Source organism: Hemiscyllium ocellatum, chromosome 37, assembly GCF_020745735.1.
Source record: "Hemiscyllium ocellatum isolate sHemOce1 chromosome 37, sHemOce1.pat.X.cur, whole genome shotgun sequence".
NCBI classification, from domain to species: Eukaryota; Metazoa; Chordata; class Chondrichthyes; order Orectolobiformes; family Hemiscylliidae; genus Hemiscyllium; species Hemiscyllium ocellatum.
In genome coordinates, this window is record NC_083437.1 from 9,301,012 (window position 1) to 9,322,615 (window position 21,604).

The window sequence follows — 21,604 nt, forward strand, 5'->3', positions numbered from 1 at the left end:
CAGATTTAGAGACTTGACGATATTACATTCTCCAGCTCAAAGCACACATAGAACGGTGATGACTTATTGTTGCCGTCAATGGACTAGTAATCCTAAGCCAAGGCATCAGATCAAATCCTAACACAGTAATTTAAAATTTGAATTCAATAAATTTCTGCAACTAAAAGTCAGTCTAATGATGACAGTGTCATAAAACCAATCTGGTTCACTAATGTCCTTTCGCAAAGGAAATTGGTGGTCCTTAGTTGGTCTGGTCTATAGTTAACTCCAGATTCATAGCAATTTGGTTGACTCTGAACTGTCGTTATAAAACCTGCAAGCCACTCTGCTGTAGCCAGACAGACCTACTGACACCAAACTAGGCACCGGAAATGACAGTGGGAAACCCATTCCTATAGAACTTGCAAACTTATTCTTACTAATACCTAGGAACTTCTGACAAATTTGGTAAAGGTGTTCCACAAGTGAGAAAAGCAACAGCCTAACATTCATGTAAGGAACAATTCCACGGTATGACCATGTCCCAGACACTACCAGCAACATTCACAACAGACCCACAGAGGTGTCAGCACAGCACGACAGAATCAAAAGTGAGTTGCCAAGAAGTCTTCAACATTGACTCAAATCCCCACAAAGATCAACACCGTCAGGCCAACATGGGCAGTGAAACATCCTGTTGATTACCACCTACTGCTCTTATCAAGATTATGAAGTAAACTTGATACAATCCAGTATAAAGCAGTCCATTTGACTGGTACCCAATCCACCACTGTCCATATTCACTGCCTTCACCACCCAGAGGCAGCACTGTGTAACATGTGCTCCATTCACTGCAGTACATTATCAAAATTGTTCTGAAAGGACCTTCGAGACCTGTGATCTCTTCCAACTGAACAAGGGTAGTGGATATAAGCGAACTACCCCCATCTACAGCTTCCCCATTAAGCCATGTACCATCCTGATTTGGAATAATGATCGCAATCCTTTACTGGTGCCGAGTCAAAATCGTGGAACTACCCTTCCCACACCAACAGTGTGATGAGTACAGCTACATGCAAACACTGCAGCAATTCAAGGTATCAGCTTACCACCACCACTTTATCCAGGACATTTAGGAATGGACAACATCTACATCTCATGAGCAAACAAGATGCTTGCCTTTCTGCCACAACTGTTGTTGTGCTTCTTTTGCAAATTCCATTTTGTGACTGGACAGAAGAACCATAATGTTTGCCTTACTGACCTGTTTTTCATAATTCATCTTTTACGAACTGGAGTTCATCTTGGGTTGCTTAGCCATAACCGACAGGGATTATTGCTTGCAGGCCTTAATCTGTGTGTTTAAGATGATCACTGTTTTGGTTTTAGAATGACCCATTCATAACAGGAATACCTTTCTGTGCTGTTTCAGGAGATGGGCACTGACTCATCTACTCTGGAATGCATGCCCATCTGAGATACAGTGGCCGTTCTTGAATTCACACTTTGAACAAGGTGATCCTCTTCAGTCATTTTTAAATAGTTTAAGAAGATACCATACTGCATATAGTTTGCACTTTAAAGTTCTGAATCGGGTTTTTTAAAATGGTAGAAGCAAATCATATGGCATAAACCAAAGCCAAACTAAAACTGCTGTGTTTGAATATAGAAACAAAGACACTAGAAACAAATTACCAAAATAAAACAACATTTCTACCTGACCACAGTACTAGAATCACATCACAATTAAAAATTAATGTCACAAAGATTTTTCTTCTAAATGCAGTACAGGGTGACCACCGTATCCACAGTCAGTTTCAGTTGGGGGGGGGGGGGGGGGGTCGCAGAGGCGGTGTGTGCAATGCAAAACGAAATCTACTAAAAGCCTACATATTTACATTTGGACATTAAAAATAGAATGCTGAACAGTGAATACTTCTAGGAGAAAGTGAGGACTGCATCTGCTGGAGATCAGAGCTGAAAATGTGTTGCTGGAAACACATTTTCAGCACCTGCTGCTCTTTTCCAGCAACACATTTTCAGCTGCTCCTTGGATGCTGCCTAATCTGCTGCGCTTTTCCAGCAACGCATTTTCAGCTCTGAACAGTGAACACAACAGATATCAAGTGAGCTGAAAGAGAGGAAAAACTGAGTTTTTTTTCTGACCAGCAAACCTTTCATATCTTGTGCTACATTGTTAGTGTACAATCATTCAACTTAATTTCCCAAAAGGACAGAGATTAATTTTCTTAACTTTTGTCTTTTACAACCTTCTTCCCTACTGGTTACTCAGTCTCATCAATAATTTATTGGCTAAACTTGGAGTTGAAATGTTATCTGGATTAAGAAAATAATCTGCTATGTTGAAAATAATTTATTCATAAGCCTTAATGGTAAACAAAAAAAAGTTCTCAGTAAAAGATGTGTTCCTAAAAGTCACGACTCTCAGTGAAATGTAGGTTTTCATAGGAATCAACATGAAAACTGGAATTAGGTTTCATTGATTCTTCCTAATCAAAAAAAAACACAAAAAATTACACCCTCCAAGTTGACGTTCTTATGTGGCTAATTCTCTAAAGAGGTAGATGAAATAAAATTTATTTTATTCGGAAAAAGTTAAACATCCAAAGGAAAATACAATCTTCTACATATAATGCTCCCTGTTGCAGCTGATCCTGCTTCCAAACCTCCTCTTCCCTAATCATGACCCCTCAACTGTTGTTTCTCCTTGACCAGACCTTCCTATCTCTCCCCAAAACCTCTGGTTCAGCCTCTTCCCCCTTAAACTCTCCAATTTGCAGCTTTTCCCCACTCTCCGATCCTTCAATTGCAGCCTCACCCTCAGATCCTTAGTCTGTGTTAGAAGCAAAGACTAGAACTCTCACCAAGATTCATCTCACTGTTACCTTTTATCGCAACACCTCAACTGAATCAGAATTCAAAAACTGATCTGTACGAATAAATTTCCTACATGTTGTGGGATTGGGTATTAATGAAATGTGATGTTGCTGGAACATCAATACGGAGTATCCTGTGGACTAATAAAAATACAAAAATATAAAAGTAAGAAGACTTCCTGCATCAGCTCCAGTAGATTGTGCCACATCAGAGGCCACAGAATAGATAAAATTGGTGTCATTTGGAATGAATGCATCTTTGGCCACAGGAAATGCGCAACCTGCAAACATGTCTGAAATATATATAATTTTGTACTAGCGCAGCTGATTTCAAGCAGTGTTAGTTATCCACAGATAACCACAACGAATACATTCTAATCTTGGCTGTACTAAATCAATGTCATCACAAACTCCGGCAAACTAATTAATGAAATCCAACTCCTACATTTACTCACTATTTGGACTATATTTTGCTCTTATACTGAATGAAGTTTGTAACAGTTGTAAAAACTTAAAATATACAACATTCAGCAGTAGAAAGAGACCCTCATAAATATTCCATTGGTCAAAATAAATGCCTTCACCATCAACCTTCAAAAAGCTGCACTTAGTAAGCTATTATAAACAAGAATGAGAAGCTAAATAAAATAGAACCATATTGACTACCATTTCTAAAACATTATTAAAAAAGATCAGCAAACTAGGTCAGATCACTTACAGACGAGGAATGAGACTGTGGCTAAAGCCACAGTTGGAATGTGGTTTAAATCTGACAAAACTTGTACTCTGCTCAGTATCTTCTTGAAAACTGGTACCTTTAAATATGAAAAGATAGCTCCGTCGCAGCTGTACAGACATTGGTGATGCCATTTTTGTATATTGCAGTCAATTCTGTTAAACTTTAAAGAGTTCAGAAAAGATTTACAAGGATGTTGCTGGAATTGGCAGGTTTGACCTGTAAGGACAGTCAGTATAATCCATTCCTGATGATCAGAGGAAAACATTTCTAGAGATAGGAGATGATATTTACTGTCTTTTCATGTGCATATCTAGTCAGGGAGGGTCCAAAAACATTCAATCATTAAATCATTGGAGTCAAGCTTAATTGCAAACTGTCATTGAGAAACATGAACGATCCAGGGGAACTTTTTGAATAGTCTAAAGAAAGCTTTCTCCCTCGCTGTATTTCTAGCCCTGGACTGAAATGAGTAAAGAACAGTTTTAAAAACCAAGGGTCGCCAAAGGATTGCCACATATTTCAAAAACAAGTAACCTGACACACAGTCCACATCTGCTTGTTGCAGCAACGGCTAAAGTGTGCTTGCTGACAATGTGGGCCCAAGAGGACTGTTGCAGCTTTGGCTGGTACAATTAGCTGGCCTCTGGACCAGTGACCAGTTATTGGTGACAAAGGCTTTCTCCTTGCCAACAACTAGGTGCTTGGTTGTCAGGAAGCCAAACACTATGACCGATGTAAACAAAAACCTTCAGATCTTCACCAGTTTAGGAGCTTTCTCATTCATCTGAACTAAAAACCACTAACCCTGAAAAAAAAAAGTTCATCTTTCAGTAAGGTGTGACTTAATATAAAATGTCTTTCACTTTATAAAGTGAAACAGTCACTCCCTGCCCTTTGCAAAGGAGACATATCCATAGAAGGACAACTGCGAAGTATTGCTCTGACCGCACAAGAATCATATCGTCAACCCTGGTGAAAAGAAACGACTTTCCTTCTGTCCATAACATCCACGTCTTTCCTGTGTGTGTGGGCCCCTGAGGGCAGTTTATGAGTAGATTAGAATCTTCAATTCACAACAGGTTTGGTTTTACTAACTGTTTTGAGTGAAATAAGTGATGTTACTTTACAAGTTGAAAATATGAAAAACTTTAAAACAATAGCTATTAAAAACTCAATCTTCTATGCCAGTTTTTTGAAGTGCTCAACTCAGTTCGAAGCATTGAGCTCATTGTGCGAGGTGTGACTGTTCAGCTGATTGATGAATAGTGGTTTGAGAATCAAGATTTAGAACTGTTTATTGATGAGCCTAGTGAAGAGACTGACAGTGTCTGAGAGTTTAATTAAAGTACAAGCGTAGGGTCTGATAAGTAATATTTTTCCTTTATAAAGTGTTCAATAAACTCAGGGTGACCTTCCCCTGACTCTTGACCCCGTTCAGCTATCTCCCCGTGTAATGTACCCAAGTTAAACTGGTCAAAGTTAGTCAGGGTACATTTACCCAACTTTTCACTTTATACATTCCTGTTCCTCATCTCTCACATTTAAACAATGTTTCTTTGTTGTTGGCCTTCCCTGCTTTCTCTATTATGGTAGCAACTCTGTATTTACTGGTAACCTCTGACATGTAGCTAACTTTGATGCCAACTTTTGGAGTTGGCCATTGGGATAAACAAGATCTCTGTATCACTTTCTTCATATTAAGTCAGCCTTTCACCTGCCATAATCTGGTCCTCATAAATGTCAAATTTGAGTATGAAAATTGGATGGACCCGCATTCCTTTCTATTACTTGGTCATACTCTCTCTATAACAATTAACTGCAAGAAAGAGCATAGTTCGTTGAAAGTGGAAGTGCTGGTAGACAGGGTGGTGAAGGTGGCGCTTGGCACACTTGCCTTCATTGGTCAGTGCACTGAATAGAGGAGTTAGGATATCATGTCGCAGCTGTACAGACATCGGTGATGCCATTTTTGTATATTGCAGTCAATTCTGTTAAACTTTAAAGAGTTCAGAAAAGATTTACAAGGATGTTGCTGGAATTGGCAGGTTTGACCTATAAGGAGAGTCTGGATAGGCTGCTGGGGCTATTTCCCCGGAGTGGCAAAGACTGTGGGACGATCTCTGAAGTTTATAAAATCATGAGAAGTATGGATAGGGTGAACAGCCATTGTCTTTTTCCCAGGGTAGGGAAGTCCAAAACGAGAGGGCATTGGTTTAAGGTGAGGGAGGAGAGATCTAAGGGGGACCTAAGGGGTAACTTTATCCACATGGAGAATAGTGCATGTATGCAATGAGCTGATGGAGAAAATATTGGAGATGGGTACAATTACAATATTTAAAAAGCATCTGGATGGGTATGAACAGGAAGGGCTGAGGGAGATATGGGTCTAATGCTGGCAAATATGACTAGATTAATGTAGGATATCTGGTCAGCACGGATGAGTTGGACCGAAGAGTTTGTTTCCGTGCTGTATAACTCCAGGGATGGGACTGGCTGCTCAATGTCCTAGGATTTCGTTGCTTTCTACAAGATAGAGACGAAGGTAAAAGCGGAGCAGGAATTACATTACGAATCAGGGACAACGTTACATGTGCACTCAGAAGACATACTGGATGGCTCATCCACTCAGGCAATATGGGTAAAGTTTAAAAATAAGATGGATGTGATCACTCTGACAGTGTTTCAGAGGCTGTTGAGTATAATCCGGAGAAACAAATATGTAGGCAGATTATGGAAAGAAGCAATAAAAGCAGGGTTGTCATAGTGGGTGACTTTAACTTCCCCAATATTGACTGGGACCACTGAATTTCTGGTTGGTGGTTGGGAAGCTATAGGAGAGAATTCTTAGGGGCAGGATTTATGCACATTTGGAAACGCATGGCTTAATTAAGGACAGTCAGCATGGCTTTGTACAGGGCAGGTCATGTCTTATTAACTTGAGTGAATTTTTTGAGAAAGTGACAAAGATGATCGATGAAAGTAGAGCAGCGGATGGTGTTTAAACAGAGTTTAGTAAGGATTTTGACAAGAGCCCTTGTAGTAAAAGATTAAGATACACGGGATCCATGGTAACCTGGCCGCATTGATTCAAAACTAATAATAGAAGGCAGAGGGTAGTGGTTGAAGGGCATTTTCAAGACTTGAAATCTGTGACTAGTGGTGCTATGCAAGGATCTGTACTGGGACTTTTGCTGTTTGTGAATATATATATATTTAAAAAAAAGGCCTTGGATGATACAAAGATTGGCAGAATTATGAATGATGTAGAAGGTTGCCCAAGGATACAGCTGCAATTAATCTATATTAATTGCAGATATGGATGGAGAAATGGTGGAGGTGCTGCACTTTGGGAGATCAAATGTTTATGACAGGACCACATCAGCATCAATAGGTTGAGAGATCTTAGGGTTCAAATATATAGCTCTCTGAAAGTGGCCATTCAAATAATTAGGGCGAGAAAGAAGGTGTATGGCATGCTTGCCTTTATTGGTCAGGGAATAGAGTACAAAAGCCAGGATGTTATGTTGCCCTTTTGTAAGATTTTGGTGAAGCCAAATGTAGAATATTGCGTTCAAATCTGGTTGCCACATTATAGGAAGGATGTGGAGGCTTTGGAGAGGGTGTAGCAGAGGTTTATCAAAATGCTGCCTGGAATACTGGGTTCAAGCGAGAAGGAGAGGTTCGAAAAACTCGGGTTCTTTTCTCTGGAGTGGCAGAGGGTGAGGGGAGAGTTGATAGAAGTGTTTGAAGTTATAAGATGCATAACAGAGTTGACAGTCAGAACCCCTCTCCATAGTGTTGAAATATCTAACTCTAGGGGGAATGCACCTCAGGTGACAGGAAGAAGCAGATCTAGAAGCCACACCTTAGGAAGCATGTATTGACTTTGCGGGGAGTACAACGTATGTCTATCAGAATGACACCTGGACTTCAGGGATTAGGTTTGAGAACTAATTAGACCTGTTTTCTCTAGAATTAAGGAGGAAGGTTAAGGGGTGATCTGGTCAAAGTTTTCAAGATATTGCCAGGAAAAGACAGGTTAGGTAAAGATAAACTATTTCCACTGGTTCAGGATTCTAGAATAAAGGGAGATAGTCTGACAATTTAGGATCAGAGTGTTCAGTAGTGATGTTTAGAAGCACTTCTACATATAAAGAGTTGTAGATGCTTGGAACTCTATTGCAGCAATGGCAGTGGATGCAGGAACAGTTAATTTTAAATCTGAGATAATAAACTTTTGATATACACAGTTAGGCCACAGATCAGCCAAGATCTCACTGAATGGTGGACCAGGCTTGAGGGGCTGAATGGCTTGCTCCTGTTCAAATATTCGTATGGTCTGTCAATCCACTTGGTCAATTTATTTCAAAGAAAGCTGTAACACACTAAAATTTTCTGGTATTGCTTAGAGCATACGGAAAAAAAAATCAATTTGAAGAGTTACGAGAATGTCAAATTTCTGGTAGTGGCAAACACTAAATCAGTTTTCTGGACTTATCAATCAGAAAATGGCTAACTTATAAGCACCCTTCTAGAAGGCTTCAGTACACTAGCATGACAAGACATTTGCTTGCTTACCTGGATGAAATTCATGGCAGCCAACCGAAGATGTGTTGTGGCATCACCAGTCTTGCTAAGGAGAATGGGTAATGTTCTCTCCACACAATGTGTGATTTCTACTTTGCCCAACTTGTGTTTGGGAGCATATTGTGTGATCAACATTTTTAGTAACTTCAGAGATGCTTGAAAAACCTAAGAAAAGAATTAATGTAATTTAAAATTTCTTCAATTTTATACTGAAGATTTACACTCACAACAAACAGCTTTCTAAAAAAAAATCTTTACTGTTTGTTAAAGCCTCCCTATACCTTATATTTGGAAGGATAACGTTTTTCTTTCAAGTACAGAAATCAAGAGCTTGCAGATTCTGGGTGGAGCATGTAATACACAAAGAAACTTATGTGATGTGGAAGGTAGGTGAGGTCTATAAAAGGGCCAAAAAAGAAGTGAAGATGCTTAAAAGATTGAGAGATTTCTGAAATTTCAAACATAGTAACCTTACAGATTGCCTTGAACATTGAACAATTATAAACAGGTGAATGAGGAGTAGCCACTTGACCCTTCAGTAAGATCACAAGTGGAAAGCAGGAGACTGGAAGAACACAGCAAGTCAGATAGCATCAGAAGGTGTAGAAATAAATGTTTCAGTAAAACCCTGCAAGAATGGAGGTGGGAGTAGGGGAAGCTGCAGATTGGGGGGGGGGGGGGGGGTGCCGGGTGGGCGGGTTGTTTGGGGAGAAAGGCGGAATGGTGAGGGTACCGATAGGTGAACACAGGTAGTGGTATGACCTGTTTGGTCGATAGGAAGTATGCATCCAGTTGGTAGGTGGAAGGGAGGACCGTTTGGTGGAATGGAAGGAGAACACAGGACTGGAAAAGGAGTCACGAGATAGATGGGAAAGTTATTTGAAATTGGAGAACTCAGTGTTAAGTCCGCCAGGGTGTATGTTGCACAAGCGGGTGTTGTTCCTCCAATTTGTGGTCTGATTCACTGTGGCAATGGAGGAGGCTGAGGATGGACATGTCGAAGAGAGAGTGGGATGGAGAATTAAATGGTCGGTGATCGGGAGATCAGGCTGGCCCTTATGGGCCCAGCTAAAATGCTTTGTGAAATGTTCCCTCAGGTTATGTTTGCCTAACCGATGTAGAGAAGGCCACATCGGGAGCACTGGATGCAGTATACTAGGTTGGAGAAGATGCATGTTAACCCCTCTTTCACCTGGAAAGGACGGTGTGGGGCCCTGGATGAAGGTTGGGGGGGGGGGGTGCACTGGCAGCTTTTGCATCTTTTATGGTTGGAGGGGGAGGTATCAGGACGATTAGTAGGGAATACGATCACAGATGATCTAATTAACCTCAACTGCACATTGCTGCCAACCCTCGCCAACCTTTCATCCCTTTGCTTTTCAAAAATATACCTACCCTGGCCCAACATTATTTTTTCAAACTTGCCTCCACTATTTTTTTGATGACCAAAGTGCCAAAGACTTTCAACTGTCACAGAATTACTTGCAAGAACATGGGTGGATGTGTCGGCTATTTCATTCTTCAAGCCTGTTCTACAATTTAATCAAAGCATGGATGATCTGTAGCCATATTTTTCGACTGACTTTTGCCCAGATTATTTCATACTTTTGGATGACTAAATCTGTCAATCTCAGATTTTAAATTAACCACCGGACTATGATAAATTGCTGACTCCACCCAGGTTCTGAGTTTAACTTTAAGCTATTTGCCCTCTCCCCAATCAACAAATAGCCTCTATCTTCCCTGCCTGTTCTTAATATCATTAACAACTAGGTCAACTTTTCCCTTGACCTCTAAGTCCAAGGGAATAAAACCTTGATTTGTGTAATCCCTCCATCTAACACAAACATTGGCAATCCAAGTATCAGTCTGATAAAGGGTCGAGAGTGTAGTGCTGGAAAAGCACAACAGGTCAGGCAGCATCCAAGGAGCAGCAGAGTCGATGTTTCAGGCATATGTCTGTCATCAGGAAGAGGGTTCTTGATGAAGGGCTTATGCCCGAAATGTGGACTCTCCTGCTCTTTGGATGCTGCCTGACCTACTGTGCTTTTCCAGCATGACACTCTCAACTCTGAGTTCCAGCATATGCAGTCCAGACTTTCTCCTAACCAATCTGATAAATCTAAGCAGCATTCCTCCAAGGCCAATATTATTTTTTCCTCTCTAACGTGGTGTCTATAACTGATCACGTTAAGATCAGGTGTGGCCAAACCAAAACTTTGTACTGATGCAGTATAAATTCTACCTCTTGAATTCCAACCTTTGAGATACTCAAAAACACTACACTAGCTGTTTTAGCTTAAACATCACAAATACTAGAAAACATACCACCACACGGACCACCACCTCCTCTTAGATATTTACTAAGTACTTTGATCTATCCTTTATAGCTCCAGGTCAACGGGCACACATTTCCCATTTTGTCTGTTTACTGACTATTTTCTGCTTGCATCTACACTGCTTTCAACATCTTCTATCATTGTCTCATCTGGAAACTTGGGAGAGAGAAAAACCACATTTCCATCAAAGAGTTATTAAGGATTTTATGCAACCAATGCAATAAACCTACCCAATGGAGAGCAAAACCACTGCAAGCATGGTTTGGAGGAGGTTAGGGGCTACTGTGGTCTAGTACAACAGAGGATTTTGAATGAGAAATAAAACGCACTACAAACAACTTGTGGAAGAAAATATCTTTCCAATAGGTACACGTTACCTACTTAAAGAAAACTTAGGTCTGCTTTGTAAGTTTGAAAGGGAGACATCAAAATTTAGGTTGGGATTTCATTACAGTCACACATATCCCCTTATCAACATTTACAGCCAGTCAATTATCATTCATAAAAACAATATATTTATGATTTATGATGTCACTTTTTCATAAGGTGCACCCTCCGCAACTGTGAAACGGGGGCTGCTCATATCTGCAGTCCCTTTGATGTCACTGCCAGCATCCACACAGGCAGGATTTGTGTAATGGCTTCATACATTTCATTTCATGCAGCAGTCCAGTACTGCAAAGACGAATTCGCTACCATTAAGTCAGAGGAATGCTCAGAAAGAACCCTGTGTGCCCCATCCATTACTGCACGGAGTGAAAAGTGAGCTGGACAGTGAATGAAGTAGTCACGCAATCTTATTGAAACTGGGTATTACAGCAGATTTATTGTTCTCTCTTAATCCCTAATCCAGTGCAAGAATGCATGAGACTTCTCAAGAGTATCATTAATTAAATTTTTACAATTTTAAAAAAGTTTTTCATGGTAAAGAGGGTCACACGGTAGCTCAGTGGCTAGTACTGCTGCCTCACAGCACTCGGGATCTGGGTTCGATTTCAGCCTCCGACAACTGTCTGGGAGGAGTTTGCACATCCTCTTTGTGTCTATATGGGTTCCTTCCAGGTGCTCAGTTTTCCTCTCACAGTCCAAAGATGTGCAGGTTAGGTGAATTGGCCATGTTAAACTGCCCGTAGTGTCCAGGGAAATGCAGGCTAGGTGGACTAGCCATGGGAAAGGCAGTGTTACAGGGATAGGGTAGGGTACTCTTTAGAGTGTCAACGTGGACTTGGTGGGCTGAATGACGTGTTTCCACATTCTAGGGATTCTATGGAATAACAAAGCAAAATAAAACTTCTGAAATACTGAATACAAAGTTATATTATACAAGCACAGAATCAGTAACATCTCAAATTTAATCCACGAATTGCATGAAAAGAGTCACTGCCTTAAAGTTAGAAATTTATGCATAAATCATGAATCCTCTAATTGGTATCGGATGTCAATCTCCAAATTTTCCCAAATAATACTGAAGCAGTGATTTTAAAAGGCACATGTCAAGCAGCTTATCATTATAATGCTCAAATCAGTTCTGAACAATGTCATGGGAGATCATGAGCATCACTGGGTCTGATAATCAAGTAGCTATTCAGAATAACTTTTATAGAGATCTAATGTGTTTGTTCAGAGAGAGAGAGAGAGAGAGCGCGAGAGAGAGAGAGAGCGAGAGAGAGAGAGCGAGCGAGAGAGAGAGAGAGACACAGACAGACAGACAGAGACAGAGAAAGGATGGAGACAGCATCCCAGGGCTGATAAATTGAAAGAAAAAGGAGACAGCAGAAACAGGAACGCTGAAGTCCAAAAGATTAAAGCTGGAAGAGAATTCCCTTTTGCGCTCCACTCACATTCTAAACGTTGATGGCATGATTATACAATCCACATAGGTTCCCGGCATAGTTTCCCTGAAATTTTAATGAACCTGACATAAAAAATTAAGTACTCTGCTGACCTCCAGTGGCAAATTCTAAGATACTTTTCCCTGCATTTCCACTGAATAAAAAGTGCAAATTAAAAGAAGCAACTTTTCTCTCCCAACTCTTTCTTTTGTTGGATAAATAATAAACAAACTTCCGGATCACAAATAACTGTCAGCAGATATACAAAAACATTGCTCAGAAATTCACAATGTGACTGACATCACTATTTCCAAAGTCAAACTGACGATGTGGTAGTAAAGAGGTGACACACACAGACTGAATCAGTTCATGCTCCAATCTGCAGTTACTCACCAAAGAAAACCAAGCATTTTTCCACGCTAAGCTTGCTTGTTTACCAGACAGGAAAGTGCAGTTCAGAATAAACAAAGCCTTTTACAAATTAGGGCTATTTACCACATGAGTAAGCAACACAGCAAGCTGATTTCAATACATCAGATGGTATATAACAGATAGTGAATGCTACATTTTCTGATCCAGTGCTCAGAGTTTATCTTCTCGTGTTGAGTTGTATCCTAAGATTTTTTTAAAAACTAGCTATAGCAAGTGTGCATGAACTGGCAATAGCTTTTCAAGAATCCTTAGATTCTGGAAAGGTCTCTGAGTATTGGAAAACTACCAATTTAACACCCTCATTCAAAAAGTAAAGGAGGTCAGTTAGCTTAACATTTGCCATTGAGATGCAAATGCTGAAGTCTTATTTTAAAATATGCAATAGCAGAGCAGGTAGAAACACATAAGCAGAACCAGCATGGCTTCATGGAAGGGAAATTATTGCCAAAAAATGTACTAGAATTCTTTGAGGTGGTAACAAGCAGAATAAATAAAGGCAAACCAGGAGACACAACTTATTTGGATTTCCAAAAGGTATTCAATTATACCCTCCATACAAGGCTATGACATAAGATGAGGCAATGGTATTTGGGGTAATTCATTACCACAGATGGTCAAAGATGGTTAAGATAAGGGGGTGGGGGGGGTCCATTTTCAGGATGGCAATGTGTAACTTATGCAGCATCACAGTGGTGGGGCCACAATTACTTCCATATATCAATGACTTGAATGACAGAAGTGACATAAATTGATAAGTGTGCAGATTAAACAAAAATAGGTAGGAAGGTGAATGGCGAGGATGACAAAAAGAACTTACAATGGGATATAGGCAGGTTAAGACAAACTTGACAGGCAGGATACAATGTAGGAAAATATGAAGCTATGTGCTTTGGCAGGAAGAATAAAAGAGCCGAATATCATTTAAATGATGAAATAATGCAACAGTTAGTCTGAGCAAAGAAGGTTTTGAGGGTCCTTGAGCACAATCTCAAAAAACTAACATAAAAGCAGTTAAGATATAACATAAATGAAATGCTTGCCTTTTTTTCAAAGGGAACAGAAAATAAAACTATACATGCAAGGTACATCTGGCACACTGAACAGTTTTGTTCCCCTTACCCAAAGATATACTGGCATTGGAGGCAGCTCAGTGAAGGTTCACTTGGTTGAGCCCAGATGGAGATATTTTCTTAGACTTAAAGGCTGATTAGGTTGGGCCTGGACCCATTGGGAGTTTAGAAAAAGAAGAAGCAATCTAATTGAAACATGTCAATTCTTAGGGGGCTTAGCAGATTAAATGCTGAAAGGTTGTAACCCCTTCTGGAAGTGTTTAGGACAGACAGCATAATCACAGAATAATCACGAGTTAGGGCAGAGACGAGGAGAAACCTTTTCTCAGAGGCTAGAGAATCAACATAATTCTTGACTGAACAGAGGGCTACACAGACCGAGATGTTACCTGTATTACCTCTGAACTGCTGTGTGTGTGGTCATACACAAAGAAAACCTGCACTTTCCTTGATCCTATGCGTACAGCTGGCAACACACAGCCCATGATCCTCCACACACTTTCAACCTCCACAACTCCACACCTTCAATCAGGACTAGTCAGTACTTGGTCCAGCAATCACTTCCATGGCATTTATTGGGACTCCAGGCATGTTGTGATCAACGAAGCAGCTGGAGGTTAGCTCAAGAAAGAGACCATGTCATGCTAACTCCTGTCAAAAGTTACAGGAATGACACCTCCCAGTCAGGGGAGTTTACATTCAATTTACAGGAGGATTACAGAGCACAAAGTCAGAGAAGCTGATGGCCAGTCCATATGGTTGTACCATGTAATGCAAGTAATAAATTGCATTTTTTTAATTAGATAGTTTGTTGTCTTGATATGAAGAGTCTTAAGTATTAAAATGAGTCCAATCAAAAACACAAATGAGTCTTCAAGCTCCTGAGGAAAGGAATCCCATGCACATTTCAAATAGGGATGCCTTCCCGAGATTAAAACAGAAGGAACAAATTGCTGAGATCTTCTTTTACTGTGAAATAGACAATGTGTTATTTGCTCAAAAGCAAACACTGGACGCAAGTTCAGCATTAAATTGGAAATTGGACTATCTAAAGCAGCATAAGAGGTAAAAACTGCATGTACAAAAACCAAAATAAATTTGGAATTTTACAAATGCTTACGAAAACGCCAGGACAAAAAGACCAATTCTGATATGGTGAAAATGCACATCCATTATGCCACGCTTAAAACAAAGATTATATTCTTGCGATCCATACAAGCAATTTATGAACTTGCACAGCAATTACTGACCATAAAGAAAGAAGGGTAGAAATTAGGCCATTTCGCCCATCGGATCTGCTCTGCCATTCAAAAAGGTTTTTCAACCCCATTCTCCTGCTTTCTCCCCATAATCTTTTATCCTCTTGACAATCAAGAACCTCTTGAAATCTATCTTAAGGATACTTGATGACCTGGCCGCTGCATCTTTTTGTGACAATGAATTCCATCAATTCAACATTCTGGCTGAAGAAGTTTCTTCTCATCCACATTCTAAAAGGTCTTCCCTCTATTCTAAAGCTGTACCCTTGAGTCTGAGCATCACCTGCTAATGGAAACATCTTGCTAACGCCCACTCTGTCCAGGCTGTTCAGTATTCTGGAAGTTTCAATTAGATTCCCACTCATCTTTCCAAATTCTATCAAATATAGACCCAGAGTCCTCAAATGTTGCTATGTTAAGCCTTTCATTCCTGGGACCATTCTCATGAACTTCCTCTGGAACCATTCCAGGGCCAGCATACCCTTCATGAGGTATGGTGCCTAAAACTGTACTCGAAATGTGGTCTGACCAAAGCCTTATAAGATCTCAGAAGTACACCCCTGCTTCTGTATCCTAGTCCTCTTGAAATAATGCCAACATTGTATTTGCATTCCTAACTAACAATTCAACCTGCAAATTCATAAGACGATCATGAACAAGTACTCCCATGACCCTCTGCATTTCAGATTTCTGAATTTTCTCCCCAGTTAGAATTTGGTCTATGCCTCTATTCTTCTGACTAAAGTGCATGACCTCACATTTTCTCCACTGCCGGTATATTCCATCTGCCACTTTTATGTCCACTCTCCTAAACTATCTAAATCCTTCTGCGGTCTCCCTGCCTCCTCAAAACTACCTGAACCTCCACCCACCTTTCTATCATCTGCAAACTTTGACAGAATGCCCTTAGTTCCTTCATCTAGATCAATGTATAGAACGAAACATTGTGGCCTCAACACTGACCCTTACAGAACACCTCTGGTCATTAGCTATGTCGCTGAGAAGGACCCTTTAATCCCCTCTCTCTGCTTTCTGCCACTTAGCCAAGCTTCTCTCCATGCTGGTACCTTACCTCTGACACCATGGTCCCTGATCTTATTCAGCAGCCTCCTGTGCGGCACCTCGTCAAAGGCCTTCTGGAAGTCCAAGTAGCTAACACCCATTGACTCTCTTTGGTCTAACCTGTTTGGTACCTCCTCAAAGAAATCTAACAGATTTGTCAGGCATTACCTCCCCTGATAAAAGTATCCTGACTTTGCCCTATTTTAGGAGAAAGTGAGGACTGCAGATGCTGGAGATCAGAGTCAAGAGTGTGTTGCTGGGCAAGCACAGCAGGTCAGGTAGCATTTGAGGAGCTGGAGAATCGACGTTTCTGGCATTCCTGATGAAGGGCTTATGCCCAAATATCAATTCTCCTGCTCTTTGGATGTTGCCTGACCTGCTGTGCTTTCCCAACACACTTTTGACTCTGCCCTATTTTACCATGCACTTCCAAGTGTTCAGAAATCTCATCCTTCACAATGAACTCCAAAATCTTACTGGGTAAAAACAATGACTGCAGATGCTGGAAATCAGATTCTGGATTCATGGTACTGGAAGAGCACAGCAGTTCAGGCAGCATCCGAGAAGCAGTAAAATCAACGTTTCGGGCAAATTCCTGATGATGTCGATTTTACTGCTCCTTGGATCCTGCCTGAACTGCTGTGCTCCTCCAGCACCACTAATCCAGAATGCAAAATCTTACCAACGACCGGGGTCAGGCAAATCAGCCTGTAATTTCCTGTCTTTTGCCTTACTTGCTTTTAAATAGGGTCATGTTAGCAATTTTCCAGTCCTCTGGGATCCTTCCTGATTCCAGTATTTCCTGCAAGATCAAGACTAATGCCTCCACTGTGTCTTCAGCTATCTCCTTCAAAACTCTGCGTGTCGTCCATTTGGACTAGGTGATTTATCCAACTTCAGACCTTTCAGTTTTTCCAGTACCTTCTCCTTGCTGATGGTCATCTTACTGTCTACTGGCCCCAGAATCCCTTGAATTTTTGAATTGTTACTCATATCTTCCACTGTGAAGACTGACACAAAGTACTTGCTTGGTTCCTCAGCCACTTTTGTTCCCCATTACTTCCTCTCCAGCATCATTTTCCAGCTGCTAAATGTCCACTTTTGCCTCTCTTTTGCCATTTATATATCTAAAGAAACTCTTGCAATCTTCTTTTATTTATTGGCTAGCTTACCTTCATATTTCATCTCCTGCCTCCTTATTTATTTTCTTGTTGTCCTTTTTTGGTCTTTGTCGACATCCAAATTCTCTGGCTTCCCACTGCCCTTTGCTGCAATACATGCTTTCTCTTTTGCTTTTATGCTGTCCCTGACTACCCTCATCAGCCATGGTTGCCTCATCCTCCCTTCAATATGCTTCTTTTGCCAAGGGTTGAATGTTTGCTATGTTCACCTGAATTACTTCCAGAAACTCCTGCCATGGCTGTTTCACCATCTTTCATGATAGGCTCCTTTCGGTCAATTCTGGCCAGCTCCTCCTTCATGCCTCTGTATTTGCCTTTATTCAACTGTAATACCGTTACATCTGATTCCAACTCCTCCCTCACAAACTCCACATTCAACTCTATCATGTTACGGTTATTTGCCTCCGAAGGGTTCCTTCACTTTAAGCTCCCTTATCAAGTCTGCCTCATTGCACATCACTAAATCCAGAATTGCCTGTTCTCTCATGCTGCTCCAAAAAGCCATCTCAGACATTCCACAAATTCCTTTTCTTGCAATCTACTACCAACCTGATTTTCCACTCCACCTACATATTGAAATTCCCCATGATCACTGTAACCTTGCCTTTCTTACAAACCTTTGCTATCTCCTTGTGTATCTTGTGACCCACATCTTGACTACTGTTTGGAGGCGTAACTCCAATTATGTCTTTTTTCACCTTCACAGTTCCTCACCTCTACCCACACAAAACTCTACATTATCTGACCCCACATAGTTTCTTGCTATTGATTTAATTTTTTACTAATAAGGCTACCCCACCCCTCTGCCCACCTGTCAGTCTTTTTGATAGGATTTATGTCTTTGGATATTTAACTCCCACTCCTGATCCCCTTGCTGCCATGTCTTGATGATGCCCACTATATCATTCCTGTCAATTGTCATCTGCACCGCAAGCTCATTCACCTTATTTTGTATATTGCGTGCATTCGGATAGAACACCTTAAGTCCTATGTTTACCGGTCCCTCTTGAATCCATCCCACAAGTGTTAACCTGCTGCTTTGTCTGCCATTGGCCATTATACTTCTTGAAGTTTTACCCTTCCCTTCCCCACTATTTTATAATTTAAAGTCCCGTTGACCACTCTATTTACCCTTTTTGCTAGACCATTGGTCCCAGCCCAGTTCAGGTGTAGGCCGCCCCAACAGTACAGATCCGTCCTGCTCTAATACTGATGCCAGAGCTCCATGAAAAGGAACCCCTCTTTCCTGCACTACTGAGAACTGGCGCACACGAAGTACGCGTTAGAACTGGTAAAGTGCATGAGCTTTGTCATACAGAAATAGCTCCTGGATGAATTGTATAAATCACATTTTCATACACTTGTTAATGAAAGTTTGGACACTTCAGTACTAAGTATGTTGATTTCGTCCATCAACTTTTGACCAGAATTTGTCTTTGTTTCAAAAAATGGTGATGGAGCTTTTGTTATGCTTGGAATGAATAACGGAACAGAAGCTTTGCAATATGAAATCAAACATGGTCAGAGTAGCACTGTGTTGCTCAAAGAGGAGAGCTGGGTAGCAGGCCTCAATTATACAAGATATTGAAACGCTTGACAGAAGTGTCTACAATGTTCAGCAGGTCCACTGTGAACAGTAGATAGTTAAGAACCTGCCAAAGTCACAGAGTGTGATGCAACTGCAGTTTTGATCTCTGAATGAAGTGAAGTTGACTGTCGAGACATTTTGTACTAAGCGAATAATGCAAAACTACAATGCCTCAATCAACTAGTGAACAAAGCAAATAAGTGCAACAATCCAATTGAAGAATATTGCCTTAAAATGCTGACAAAGTCACAAAGTTGCGCTGCATGAATACTTCCAATGATATTCAAGGGGAACTGGCATCACTGTGCAAATTCTTAGATACGCTGCTTGAGAATGATTAAAGCTTCTCATTTTTCAAAGGTCAAGATTAAAAAACTGAAGATTCTATCTAAGTGAAAGTACTTATTGGAATAATGAACCCAAGGTAATTCCGACTGCTGTAAACAGCAATGTTTACACTGCTGCAATCCTTCAAGTTAATTAGCTGCTATTTGGCGACCTGAAAAGCAGATTACCAGAGGAGAAATTACTCAACCACTATGTATTTGATCAGTCTGTAATCACCAAAGACAACTGTTTATTTATTAATTTGGCAAAGACAGTGTTGTATGGCTAACACCTCTCACCCACTCCAACAACCGACTCAACCTGTCCACCCCTCTCACCCACTCCAACCTCTCACCCTCAGAACGTGCAGCCCTCCACTCCCTCCGCTCCAATCCCAACCTCACCATCAAACCGGCAGACAAGGGAGGCGCGGTAGTAGTTTGGCGCACCGACCTTTATACCGCTGAGGCCAAACGCCAGCTCGCGGACGCCTCCTCTTATCGCCCCCTCGACCACGACCCCACCTCCCACCACCAAACCATCATCTCCCAGACCATCCATAACCTCATCACCTCAGGGGATCTCCCATCCAACGCCTCCAACCTCACAGTCCCACAACCCCGCACCGCCCGTTTCTACCTCCTGCCCAAAATCCACAAACCCGACCCATTGTTTCAGCCTGCTCCTGCCCCACCGAACTCATCTCCGCATACCGCGACACGGTTCTGTCCCCTTTAGTCCAAGAACTCCCCACCTACGTTCGGGACACCACCCACGCCCTTCACCTCCTCCAGGATTTTCGCTTCCCCGGTCCCCAACGCCTTATTTTCACGATGGACATCCAGTCCCTGTACACCTCCATCCCCCATCAAGAAGGACTCAAAGCCCTCCGCTTCTTCCTTTCCCGCCACACCAACCAGTACCCTTCCACTGACACCCTCCTTCGACTGACTGAACTGGTCCTCACCCTGAATAACTTCTCTTTTCAATCCTCCCACTTCCTCCAAACTAAAGGAGTTGCCATGGGCACCCGCATGGGCCCCAGCTATGCCTGTCTCTTCATAGGATATGTGGAACAGTCCATCTTCCGCAACTACACTGGCACCACACCCCACCTTTCCCTCCGCTACATCGATGACTGTATTGGCGCTGCCTCGTGCTCCCACGAGGAGGTTGAACAGTTCATCAACTTTACTAACACCTTCCATCCCGACCTCAAATTCACCTGGACTGTCTCAGACTCCTCCCTCCCCTTCCTAGACCTTTCCATTTCTATCTCGGGCGACCGACTCAACACAGACATCTACTATAAACCGACTGACTCCCACAGCTACCTGGACTACACCTCCTCCCACCCTGCCCCCTGTAAAAACTCCATCCCATATTCCCAATTCCTTCGTCTCCGCCGCATCTGCTCCCAGGAGGACCAGTTCCAACATCGCACAGCCCAGATGGCCTCCTTCTTCAAGTACCGCAGATTCCCCCCAGACGTGATCGACGATGCCCTCCACCGCATCTCCTCCACTTCCCGCTCCTCCGACCGCCATCAAGACAGAACCCCACTGGTTCTCACCTACCACCCCACCAACCTCCGTATACAGCGTATCATCCGCCGTCATTTCCGCCACCTCCAAACGGACCCCACCACCAGGGATATATTTCCCTCCCCTCCCCTATCAGCGTTCCGCAAAGACCACTCCCTTCGTGACTCCCTCGTCAGGTCCACACCCCCCACCAACCCAACCTCCACTCCCGGCACCTTCCCCTGCAACCGCAGGAAATGTAAAACTTGCGCCCACACCTCCTCCCTCACTTCCCTCCAAGGCCCCAAGGGATCCTTCCATATCTGCCACAAGTTCACCTGTACCTCCACACACATCATCTATTGCATCCGCTGCACCCGATGTGGCCTCCTCTATATTGGAGAGACGGGCCGCTTACTTGCGGTACGCTTCAGAGAACACCTCAGGGATGCCCGGACCAACCAACCCAACCACCCCGTGGCTCAAACACTTTAACTCTCCCTCCCACTCCACCGAGGACATGCAGGTCCTTGGACTCCTCCATCGCCAGAACATAACAACACGACGGCTGGAGGAGGAGCGCCTCATCTTCCGCCTGGGAACCCTCCAACCACAAGGGATGAACTCGGATTTCTCCAGTTTCCTCATTTCCCCTCCCCCCACCTTGTCTCAGTCGGTTCCCTCAACTCAGCACCGCCCTCCTAACCTGCAATCTTCTTCCTGCCCTCTCCGCCCCCACCCCACTCCGGCCTATCACCCTCACCTTGACCTCCTTCCACCTATCACATC

General features: G+C 42.2%; 1 protein-coding gene across 4 annotated transcripts in view; it reads right to left on the bottom strand.

The window, feature by feature from the left end:
- Positions 1-21,604, bottom strand: part of cep104 (centrosomal protein 104) — a 204,252-nt gene that overhangs the window by 120,429 nt on the left and 62,219 nt on the right. For all 4 annotated transcript variants that reach the window (XM_060851889.1, XM_060851886.1, XM_060851888.1 and 1 more), the window contains one exon: positions 8,194-8,367. In XM_060851889.1, coding sequence (XP_060707872.1) covers positions 8,194-8,367 — 174 coding nt within the window. The remainder of the gene's footprint in view (positions 1-8,193; positions 8,368-21,604) is intronic.